Genomic DNA, 12,500 nt, shown 5'->3' with positions numbered 1-12,500 from the left:
ACTCTGCTTCTCAATCCAACACCATGCTTCCCATATGGTAATCACTCTGCTTCCCAATCCAACACTATGCTTCCCATATGGTAATCACTCGGCTTCCCATATGGTAATCACTCTGCTTCCCATATGGTAATCACTCTGCTTCCCAATCCAACACCATGCTTCCCATATGGTAATCACTCTGCTTCTCAATCCAACACCATGCTTCCCATATGGTAATCACTCTGCTTCCCAATCCAACACTATGCTTCCCATATGGTAATCACTCTGCTTCCCAATCCAACACTATGCTTCCCATATGGTAATCACTCTGCTTCCCAATCCAACACTATGCTTCCCATATGGTAATCACTCTGCTTCCCAATCCAACACTATGCTTCCCATATGGTAATCACTCTGCTTCCCAATCCAACACTATGCTTCCCATATGGTAAATCAGGTGTGTGTGAGTGCATATGTATTCAGGAGGACATATTTTCCCAGGGTCCTGTTTGTCTTTCCTTTTTATAACCCTCTGACCCTGTAATATCTCCCTATGGGTCCCTGGAGACTGAGGGGCTCTGCTTGTGGCTTCATCTCCGGGGAGAGAGGGGCTTGGGACAGCTGGTACTCACTCCTAGGGCCTCCACCCTCCCTCCACCCAGCCGTTCCTCCCTCCCACCATCCCCTTTTGCCTTCCCTCTCCTGCCAATACCCTCTCTCCCTCCCTCCTTCCCTCTCCTGCCAATACCCTCCCTCCCTCCATCCTTCCCTCTCTGGTCAGTGCTGACCATCTGTCTATATGGGTGTTTGTGTAGGACTTCTCAGCTGCCCCTCCTCTCATCATCCACCCCCTCCTCCTGAACCTCAAGGCCTGACCAGCTGCCCTCTTCCCTGGCCACTCAGGACCCCCCCCCCCCCCCCCCCTGTACCCCGTCTGGCTCTGGCCACCAAAAGCCTGGGGCAAGGACCCCAAACTAACCCAGACTTTTGTGCCTGGACCCTGGGGAAGGTCACAAGCTGGAGCCGAAGATAGATCGGGACGCATTAGAGCCAATCTGCTCAAGATTATCAATTGAAGCCTAGAGTTACCCTTTCTGTTCAGGTCAAGGACTATTTCCAAATGTGTTACTTTTTGGAGGGGAGGTATTCCTATAAAAGTAAATCAGCAATATTTGAAAGACTATTTAAAGTGAATAAATAAAACACTGTGATTTTCGTTTTGGGTGAAGGCTGCTATAGGGTTTAGGAAGGTACAAAGTCTCGCTGAAAAACAGATTGCATTTACTAATCGTATTTCCTGACTGTCGACAAAAAGCCTTTTGTGTTTAGAGCAAGTGAGCCGGTGAGTGAGTTGTCACAAGGTCGGGGTGCAAAAGCACAACAACAACAACAACAACAACAACACTTACAGATGATGGCCATGAGGGAGTTGAAGTTGCCGATGTTGAAGCACTCCCGCGCCACGTCGATGAAGAACTCCATGACTCGCGCTCGCTGCTTCTTCTTTACGGGCTGTCAAAAACATCAACAAGACAAGTCAACAACATCAACAACATCAACAACACGTCGATGAAGAACTCCATGACTCGCGCTCGCTGCTTCTTCTTTACGGGCTGTCAACAACATCAACAAGACAACAACATCAACAAGACAACAACATCAACAACACGTCGATGAAGAACTCCATGACTCGCGCTCGCTGCTTCTTCTTTACGGGCTGTCAACAACATCAACAACATCAACAAGACAAGTCAACAACATCAACAAGACAACAACATCAACAACATCAACAAGACAAGTCAACAACATCACCAAGACAAGTCAACAACATCAACAACATCAACAAGACGAGTCAACAACAGCGAAAACAAAGTCAACAACTGCGAAAAATCTACCCCACCCCTCACCACTCAGATCTACCCAACCCCTCACCACTCAGATCTACCCAACCCCTCACCACTCAGATCTACCCAACCCCTCACCACTCAGATCTACCCAACCCCTCACCACTCAGATCTACCCCACCCCTTACCACTCAGATCTACCCAACCCCTCACCACTCAGATCTACCCAACCCCTCACCACTCAGATCTACCCAACCCCTCACCACTCAGATCTACCCAACCCCTCACCCCTCAGATCTACCCAACCCCTCACCCCTCAGATCTACCCAACCCCTCACCACTCAGATCTACCCAACCCCTCACCACTCAGATCTACCCAACCCCTCAGATCTACCCAACCCCTCACCCCTCAGATCTACCCAACCCCTCACCACTCAGATCTACACAACCCCTCACCACTCAGATCTATCCAACCCCTCACCAATCAGATCTACCCAACCCCTCACCACTCAGATCTACCCAACCCCTCACCACTCAGATCTACCCAACCCCTCACCACTCAGATCTACCCAACCCCTCACCACTCAGATCTACCCAACCCTTCACCACTCAGATCTACCCAACCCTTCACCACTCAGATCTACCCAACCCCTCACCACTCAGATCTACCCAACCCCTCACCACTCAGATCTACCCAACCCCTCACCACTCAGATCTACCCAACCCCTCACCACTCAGATCTACCCAACCCCTCACCACTCAGATCTACCCAACCCCTCAGATCTACCCAACCCCTCACCCCTCAGATCTACCCAACCCCTCACCACTCAGATCTACCCAACCCCTCACCACTCAGATCTACCCAACCCTTCACCACTCAGATCTACCCAACCCTTCACCACTCAGATCTACCCAACCCCTCACCACTCAGATCTACCCAACCCCTCACCACTCAGATCTATCCAACCCCTCACCACTCAGATCTACCCAACCCCTCACCACTCAGATCTACCCAACCCCTCACCACTCAGATCTACCCAACCACTCACCCCTCAGATCTACCATACCACACCCCTCAGATCTACCCAACCACTCACCCCTCAGATCTCCCCAACCCCTCACCACTCAGATCTACCCAACCCCTCACCACTCAGATCTACCCAACCACTCCGATCTACCCAACCACTCAGATCTACCCAACCACTCAGATCTACCCAACCCCTCACCACTCAGATCTACCCAACCCTTCACCACTCAGATCTACCCAACCCTTCACCACTCAGATCTACCCAACCCCTCACCACTCAGATCTACCCAACCTATCACCACTCAGATCTACCCAACCCTTCACCACTCAGACCTACCCAACCCCTCACCCCTCAGATCTACCCAACCCCTCACCACTCAGATCTACCCAACCCTTCACCACTCAGATCTACCCAACCCCTCACCACTCAGATCTACCCAACCCCTCACCACTCAGATCTACCCAACCCCTCAGATCTACCCAACCCCTCACATCTACCCAACCACTCACCACTCAGATCTACCCAACCCCTCACCACTCAGATCTACCCAACCCCTCACCACTCAGATCTACCCCACCACTCACCCCTCAGATCTACCCAACCACTCACCCCTCAGATCTACCCAACCACTCACCCCTCAGATCTACCCAACCCCTCACCACTCAGATCTACCCAACCCCTCACCACTCAGATCTACCCAACCACTCCGATCTACCCAACCACTCAGATCTACCCAACCACTCAGATCTACCCAACCACTCAGATCTACCCAACCCCTCACCACTCCGATCTACCCAACCACTCCGATCTACCCAACCACTCAGACCTACCCAACCACTCAGACCTACCCAACCACTCAGACCTACCCAACCACTCACCATGCAGATCTCTGTGGCCACCAGGAAGCTGAGTCTGTTGAACCACTGTACATATGCCTCCAGGCTACTAGCCTTCTTCTGGTCGCTGAAACAGCTCTGTAGCAATAAAGACATACCATTTAATTAGCATGGTATAGATACCATTTAATTAGCACCAGTAGCATAGCATTTAATTAGCATCAGTAGCAAAGCATTTAATTAGCATAGTATAGATACCATTTAATTAGCACCAGTAGCATAGCATTTAATTAGCACCAGTAGCATAGTATTTAATTAGCACCAGTAGCATAGCATTTAATTAGCATAGTATAGATACCATTTAATTAGCACCAGTAGCATAGCATTGAATTAGCACCAGTAGCAAAGCATTTAATTAGCATAGTATATATACCATTTAATTAGCACCAGTAGCATAGCATTTAATTAGCATAGTATAGATACCATTCAATTAGCACCAGTAGCATAGCATTTCATTAGCATAGTATAGATACCATTTAATTAGCACCAGTAGCATAGCATTTAATTAGCACCAGTAGCATAGCATTTAATTAGCATAGTATAGATACCATTTAATTAGCACCAGTAGCATTGCATGTAATTAGCATAGTATAGATACCATTTAATTAGCACCAGTAGCATAGCATTGAATTAGCACCAGTAGCATAGCATTTAATTAGCATAGTTTAGATACCATTTAATTAGCACCAGTAGCATTGCATTGAATTAGCACCAGTAGCATAGCATTTCATTACCATTACTTAGCTCATTGCTAATTGGGTATTTTGTAAATTACAAAATTAGTAATACAGTTTGACAAACATCCGTTATATTTATATTCTATATATTTAAAAATGTGAACCTAGCTCCCCAGATGGGTGTATAGGCTTTATAGTTGTCTTTGTAATTAGACTATTATTGCAGACTTTGGCACTATGCTCCGAAGCTAGCTATTGACATTATTTAGCAGAGCTGAATAATTATAAATACCTTACATTCCTTTAGCTTGACGCATTTCTCTTCTCTCCCTCACACAATGGCCAAAAGTGGTCAACACACAGACCCACACCCCTTTGGAAGTGGATATAGAGGAGTAGCCCAAGGCACACAAAAAAAAGAACGCCAAAATAGCCCCACAAAACACCCCTGTTGCCTAGCAGCCGAACGCTGGCAAGCACGCGCACACACACCGAAAACAAAACCCTCGTGGCGGCTGTTTTGTGGCCGAGTGGTTGCATGGCGATACAACCAAAACATTGTATCCCTTGCAGACAGAAAGAGGGATGTTTAAAGGAACAGGAAGAGAGGGACAGCAGATATTTGGTCTACTACCACAGGTATGTCTGGGGATACACCGTCTACCTTACTGACACAAAATGGTGTCCTCACATTGACCCACCATGGGGTCAGTTTCAGTAGAGTCCATAATGAGTGACTGTCTGGAAAGGAAACTGGTGGTTCTAGACTCTAGATAGAGCCAAATCACTGCTCTTCTGATTTAAGCAATGTCGGTCATGGTGGTGATAGCCAACTGTATTGTATAACTACTTGGAGATAGACATTAGTACTAGTGGAGACGGATGGAACCAAATCTACTAACTTTCAGATTTTAGCAATATAAGGCAGGGTTCTACCTGCATTATCACACCACAGGGTTCTCTCTGCATTATCGCACCACGGGGTTCTATCTGCATTATCACCCCCCGGGGTTCTATCTGCATGATCACACCACAGGGTTTTATCTGCATTATCACACCACATGGTTCTGGCTGCATTATCACACCACAGGGTTCTACCTGCATTATCACACCACGGGGTTATATCTGCATTATCACACGACATGGTTCTGTCTGCATTATCACACCACGGGGTTCTAACTGCATTATCACCCCACAGGGTTATATCTGCATCGTCCCACCATGGGGTTCTATCTGCATTATCAACTCACAGGGATCTATCTGCATCGTCCCACCACAGGGTTTTAGCTGCATTATCGCGGGGTTCTATCTGCATTATCACGCCACAGGGTTATATAGCTGCATCATCACCCCACAGGGTCCAGCTGCATCATCCCACCACGGAGTTCTACTTGCATTATCAACTCACGGGGATCTATCTGCATCGTCCCACCACGGGGTTTTAGCTGCATTATCGCGGGGTTCTATCTGCATTATCGCAGTGTTCTAACTGCATTATCACATGGTTCCATCTGCCTTATCACACCACAGGGTTCTATCTGCCTTATCACACCACCGGGTTTTACCTGCATTATCACAGGGTTCTATCTGCCTTATCACCCCACAGGGTTCTAGCCAACTGTATCCTGTTCCATAACATACCAGTGACCTATTGTGGATAAGCATGCAGACTCATTACCTTATCATTGTCCAGAAGGTCTTTCTTCTCAAAAGCCTGGATAAATTCCTCTGGTTCGATGTTGCTCAGTCTCTCCTGAAAAGGGAAAAAGCAACTCAATAAATTCCATCATTCTTTGAATGCGTTCAGTCAGGTTGATGACGTTAATAAATGTTTCGCCAATTTTTACATCCCCCTTGTAAATATTGAGCTGTTATGATGCAGGCTACAGCAGAACAAACACAACCGTTTTAATGTACGGACAACAAACATAGCTGATGACAAGTAGCAATATGAACAGTGTCTCTCACCAGTTGACACGTGTCCACATACCTCTGGTCATGTAGTGTGTGTGAGTGAGTTGCTGTGTCTGTCTGTCTGTCTGTCTCTCAACAGTTCTATGTGAGTGAGTTGCTGTGTCTGTCTGTCTGTCTGTCTCTCAACAGTTCTATGTGAGTGAGTTGCTGTGTCTGTCTGTCTGTCTGTCTCTCAACAGTTCTATGTGAGTGAGTTGCTGTGTCTCTCTGTCTGTCTGTCTGTCTGTCTGTCTGTCTGTCTGTCTGTCTGTCTGTCTGTCTGTCTGTCTGTCTCTCACCAGTTCTATGTGAGTGAGTTGCTGGGCCATGGTGAAGGGGTCATTGCAGATGGACAGCATGTCCCTCTGGATGGCCTGAGGCTTGGCCTTGAGCACGGTCAGTCTGTCTGTAGCCGTAGCATTGATCTTGACCAGGGCTTCCTCGTACTGGCTCAGAGTAGTCAGCTTCCTGATTAGGACTTGAATCATCTGGTGAACCACCTTCCTGTACAGCTGGAGGGAGGGATGGAGGGAGAGAGATGGAGGGAGAGAGATCGAGAGAGAGATGGAGGGAGGGACGGAGGGAGAGGGATGGAGGGAGAGAGATGAGGGAGAGAGAGGGATGGAGGGAGAGGAAGAGGGAGGAAGGGATGTAGGGAGAGGAGAGGGATGGAGGGAGAGAGATGGAGGGAGAGGAAGAGGGATGGAGGGAAGAAGGGATGGAGGGAGGGAGGGGGATGGAGAGAGGGAGAGGAAGAGGGAGGAAGGGATGGAGGGAGAGGAGAGGGATGGAGGGAGGGAGGGAGGAAGGGATGAGGGAGGGAGAGGAGAGGGATGGAGGAAGAGGGATGGAGGGAGAGGAAGAGGGAAGAAGGGATGGAGGGAGAGGAGAGGGAGAGAGATGGAGGGAGGGAGAAGAAGAGGGATGGAGGGAGAGGAAGAGGGACGGAGGGTGAGGAAGAGGGATGGAGGGTGAGGAAGAGGGATGAAAAAAGAGGAAGGAAGAGGAGAGGGATGGAGGGAGAGGGATGGAGGGAGAGAGATGGAGGGAGAGGAAGAGGGAGGAAGGGATGGAGGGAGAGGAGAGGGATGAGGGAGAGAGATGGAGGGAGGGAGAAGAAGAGGGATGGAGGGAGAGGAAGAGGGACGGAGGGTGAGGAAGAGGGACGGAGGGTGAGGAAGAGGGATGAAAAAAGAGGAAGAGGGATGGAGGGAGGAAGACAGGAAGTCAGTTTCATTGAGTTCACAGGCATGTTATGCATTAAATATAGTAACTATATAGCTGGAAGGAGGAATGAAGGGAGTGGTGTGTGGAGAGACAATTCCCGGTCACGGCCCCTTTCCATCCCGCTGGTATGAGGTTCAAGAAAAGAGAAGGAGGCTTTCTGCGACCACATCCCGTCTCCCTCCACCTCCTGTCTGCCAATTCAAGCCAAGGGAAACTACAGTAGGTTCTGCAAACAAGTCTCAAGTTCAGTTCAGCAGCGGGCCGGCCAGCGTGGGAAAGCAGCACTTTTCTCAAAAAATAACTTTCCTTCAAACTGTATGTGTGTTGTTGTCGACCAAGAAATTCAACTAATCTGTCTCATCAAGCCAATCACCACTCACCTTGTCAACTCAAGTCAATCACCACTCACCTTGTCAACTCAAGCCAATCACCACTCACCTTGTCAACTCAAGCCAATCACCACTTAAACTGGAGGTATCACAGCCTTAAACAGCAATGTTGGGGAGGGGGGGGGGGGGGGGGGGGCTAGATTATAGAGAATAATATTCTCTCCCGCTGTAATCCCACTTTTGTGTGTGGTGGAGATTAAATGCTCTCCGTCACGGGGATGAACCCCAGATGACAACTTTAACTCCCTTCAGGTCTTTACTACAGCATTACATCATTCACCTCCTCTCCTCTCTGGTAACCTAGCAGTGGTGCTCTCTCTCTGGTAACCTAGTGGTGCTCTCTCTCTGGTAACCTAGCAGTGCTCTTCTCTCCAGTAACCTAGCAGTGGTGCTCTCTCTCTGGTAACCTAGCAGTGGTGCTCCTCTCTGGTAACCTAGCAGTGGTGCTCCTCTCTCTGGTAACCTAGCAGTGGTGCTCCTCTCTCCGGTAACCTAGCAGTGGTGCTCCTCTCTCCAGTAACCTAGCAGTGGTGCTCCTCTCTCTGGTAACCTAGCAGTGGTGCTCCTCTCTCTGGTAACCTAGCAGTGGTGCTCCGCTCTCTCTGGTAAACTAGCAGTGGTGCTCCTCTCTCTGGTAACCTAGCAGTGGTGCTCCTCTCTGGTAACCTAGCAGTGGTGCTCCTCTCTGGTAACCTAGCAGTGGTGCTCCTCTCTGGTAACCTAGTGGTGGTGCTCCTCTCTGGTAACCTAGCAGTGGTGCTCCTCTCTGGTAACCTAGCAGTGCTCTTCTCTCCAGTAACCTAGCAGTGGTGCTCCTCTCTCTGGTAACCTAGCAGTGCTCTTCTCTCCGGTAACCTAGCAGTGCTCTTCTCTCCAGTAACCTAGCAGTGCTCCTCTCTCTGGTAACCTAGCAGTGCTCTTCTCTCTGGTAACCTAGCAGTGCTCTTCTCTCCAGTAACCTAGCAGTGCTCCTCTCTCTGGTAACCTAGCAGTGCTCTTCTCTCCAGTAACCTAGCAGTGCTCTTCTCTCCAGTAACCTAGCAGTGCTCCTCTCTCTGGTAACCTAGCAGTGCTCTTCTCTCCAGTAACCTAGCAGTGCTCTTCTCTCCAGTAACCTAGCAGTGCTCTTCTCTCCAGTAACCTAGCAGTGCTCTTCTCTCCAGTAACCTAGCAGTGCTCCTCTCTCTGGTAACCTAGCAGTGCTCTTCTCTCCAGTAACCTAGCAGTGCTCTTCTCTCCAGTAACCTAGCAGTGCTCCTCTCTCTGGTAACCTAGCAGTGCTCTTCTCTCCAGTAACCTAGCAGTGCTCTTCTCTCCAGTGACCTAGCAGTGCTCTTCTCTCCAGTAACCTAGCAGTGCTCTTCTCTCCAGTAACCTAGCAGTGCTCTTCTCTCCAGTAACCTAGCAGTGCTCTTCTCTCCAGTAACCTAGCAGTGCTCTTCTCTCCAGTAACCTAGCAGTGGTGCTCCTCTCTCTGGTAACCTAGCAGTGCTCTTCTCTCCAGTAACCTAGCAGTGCTCTTCTCTCCAGTAACCTAGCAGTGGTGCTCCTCTCTCTGGTAACCTAGCAGTGGTGCTCCTCTCTCTGGTAACCTAGCAGTGGTGCTCCTCTCTGGTAACCTAGCAGTGGTGCTCCTCTCTCTGGTAACCTAGCAGTGGTGCTCCTCTCTCTGGTAACCTAGCAGTGGTGCTCCTCTCTGGTAACCTAGCAGTGGTGCTCCTCTCTGGTAACCTAGCAGTGGTGCTCCTCTCTCTGGTAACCTAGCAGTGGTGCTCCTCTCTGGTAACCTAGCAGTGGTGCTCCTCTCTCTGGTAACCTAGCAGTGGTGCTCCTCTCTCTGGTAACCTAGCAGTGGTGCTCCTCTCTGGTAACCTAGCAGTGGTGCTCCTCTCTGGTAACCTAGCAGTGCTCCTCCTCTCTCTGGTAACCTAGCAGTGCCCCTCCTCTCTCTGGTAACCTAGCAGTGCTCCTCTCTCCAGTAACCTAGCAGTGCTCCTCTCTGGTAACCTAGCAGTGCTCCTCTCTCCAGTAACCTAGCAGTGCCCCTCCTCTCTCCAGTAACCTAGCAGTACTCCTCTCTCCAGTAACCTAGCAGTGCTCCTCTCTCCAGTAACCTAGCAGTGCTCTTCTCTCCAGTAATCTAGCAGTGCTCCTCTCTCCAGTAACCTAGCAGTGCTCCTCTCTCCAGTAACCTAGCAGTGCTCCTCTCTCCAGTAACCTAGCAGTGCTCTTCTCTCCAGTAACCTAGCAGTGCTCCTCTCTCTGCTAACCTAGCAGTGCTCCTCTCTCCAGTAACCTAGCAGTGCTCCTCTCTCCAGTAACCTAGCAGTGCTCCTCTCTGGTAACCTAGCAGTGCTCCTCTCTCCAGTAACCTAGCAGTGCCCTTCCTCTCTCCAGTAACCTAGCAGTGCTCCTCTCTCCAGTAACCTAGCAGTGCTCCTCTCTCCAGTAACCTAGCAGTGCTCCTCTCTCCAGTAACCTAGCAGTGCTCCTCTCTCCAGTAACCTAGCAGTGCTCCTGTCTCCAGTAACCTAGCAGTGCTCCTCTCTCCAGTAACCTAGCAGTGCTCCTCTCTCCAGTAACCTAGCAGTGCTCCTCTCTGGTAACCTAGCAGTGCTCCTCTCTGGTAACCTAGCAGTGCTCCTCTCTCTGGTAACCTAGCAGTGGTGCTCCTCTCTCCGGTAACCTAGCAGTGGTGCTTCTCTCTCCAGTAACCTAGCAGTGCTCCTCTCTGGTAACCTAGCTGTGCTCCTCTCTCTGGTAACCTAGCAGTGCTCCTCTCTGGTAACCTAGCATTGCTCCTCTCTCTGGTAACCTAGCAGTGGTGCTCCTTTCTCTGGTAACCTAGCAGTGCTCCTCTCTCTGGTAACCTAGCAGTGCTCCTCTCTCTGGTAACCTAGCAGTGCTTCTTTCTCCAGTAACCTAGCAGTGCTCCTCTCTGGTAACCTAGCAGTGCTCTTCTCTCTGGTAACCTAGCAGTGGTGCTCCTCTCTCCGGTAACCTAGCAGTGGTGCTCCTCTCTCCAGTAACCTAGCAGTGCTCCTCTCTCTGGTAACCTAGCAGTGCTCCTCTCTCTGGTAACCTAGCAGTGCTTCTCTCTCCAGTAACCTAGCAGTGCTCCTTTCTGGTAACCTAGCAGTGCTCTTCTCTCTGGTAACCTAGCAGTGGTGCTCCTCTCTCCGGTAACCTAGCAGTGGTGCTCCTCTCTCCAGTAACCTAGCAGTGCTCCTCTCTCTGGTAACCTAGCAGTGCTCCTCTCTCTGGTAACCTAGCAGTGCTTCTCTCTCCAGTAACCTAGCAGTGCTCCTCTCTGGTAACTTATTAGTGCTCTTCTCTCTGGTAACCTAGCAGTGGTGCTCCTCTCTCCGGTAACCTAGCAGTGGTGCTCCTCTCTCCAGTAACCTAGCAGTGCTCCTCTCTCTGGTAAGCTAGCAGTGGTGCTCCTCTCTCTGGTAACCTAGCAGTGCCCCTCTCTCTGGTAACCTAGCAGTGGTGCTCCTCTCTGGTAACCTAGCAGTGCCTCTCCTCTCTCTGGTAACCTAGCAGTGGTGCTCCTCTCTCCGGAAACCTAGCAGTGCCCCTCCTCTCTCTGGTAACCTAGCAGTGCCTCTCCTCTCTCTGGTAACCTAGCAGTGCCCCTCCTCTCTCTGGTAACCTAGCAGTGCCTCTCCTCTCTCTGGTAAGCTAGCAGTGGTGCTCCTCTCTCTGGTAACCTAGCAGTGCCCCTCCTCTCTCTGGTAACCTAGCAGTGGTGCTCCTCTCTGGTAACCTAGCAGTGCCTCTCCTCTCTCTGGTAACCTAGCAGTGCCCCTCCTCTCTCCGGTAACCTAGCAGTGCCTCTCCTCTCTCCGGTAACCTAGTAATCTAATAATAATAATAAAACAATTAGTAGAACTCTGACCTCAGCAATCGGGCATTAAGTACAACTGTAAACTTAGATAAACTTAGAGGACTTTACTGTAATATATGTACACAATATCTTGGGACTTTCACCATCCATCAAAAAGGTGTAATTAGTTGCACTCAATAAATATCTTACTTCATTTTATATTATATATGTATCCTTATGTAATACATGTATCACTAGCCACTTTAATAATGCTACCTTATATAAATGTTACTTACCCTACATTATTCATCTCATAGGCATACGTATATACTGTACTCTATATCATCGACTGTATCCTTATGTAATACATGTATCACTAGCCACTTTAATAATGCTACCTTATATAAATGTTACTTACCCTACATTATTCATCTCATAGGCATACGTATATACTGTACTCTATATCATCGACTGTATCCTTATGTAATACATGTATCACTAGCCACTTTAATAATGGGAATTGATGGGAAATGATGTAAATATATCACTAGCCACTTTAAACAATGCTACCTTATATACATGTTACTTACCCTACATTATTCATCTCATAGGCATACGTATATACTGTACTCTATATCATCGACTGTATCCTTATGTAATACATGTATCACTAGCCAC

The 12,500-nt window shown here is 49.1% G+C and overlaps 1 protein-coding gene across 2 annotated transcripts in view; it reads right to left on the bottom strand.

Annotated features, from left to right (window-relative positions):
• Nucleotides 1–12,500, bottom strand: part of LOC139411868 (ras-GEF domain-containing family member 1B-A-like) — a 130,379-nt gene that overhangs the window by 17,146 nt on the left and 100,733 nt on the right. For both annotated transcript variants that reach the window (XM_071158617.1, XM_071158616.1), the window contains 4 exons: nt 6,677–6,889; nt 6,103–6,177; nt 3,730–3,825; nt 1,389–1,491 (listed from right to left, as the gene is read on the bottom strand). In XM_071158617.1, the coding sequence (XP_071014718.1) occupies nt 1,389–1,491; nt 3,730–3,825; nt 6,103–6,177; nt 6,677–6,889 (487 nt within the window). The remainder of the gene's footprint in view (nt 1–1,388; nt 1,492–3,729; nt 3,826–6,102; nt 6,178–6,676; nt 6,890–12,500) is intronic.

The sequence above is a fragment of the Oncorhynchus clarkii genome, chromosome 6, assembly GCF_045791955.1.
Source record: "Oncorhynchus clarkii lewisi isolate Uvic-CL-2024 chromosome 6, UVic_Ocla_1.0, whole genome shotgun sequence".
NCBI classification, from domain to species: Eukaryota; Metazoa; Chordata; class Actinopteri; order Salmoniformes; family Salmonidae; genus Oncorhynchus; species Oncorhynchus clarkii.
This window is presented reverse-complemented; position numbering and strand designations above follow the sequence as displayed.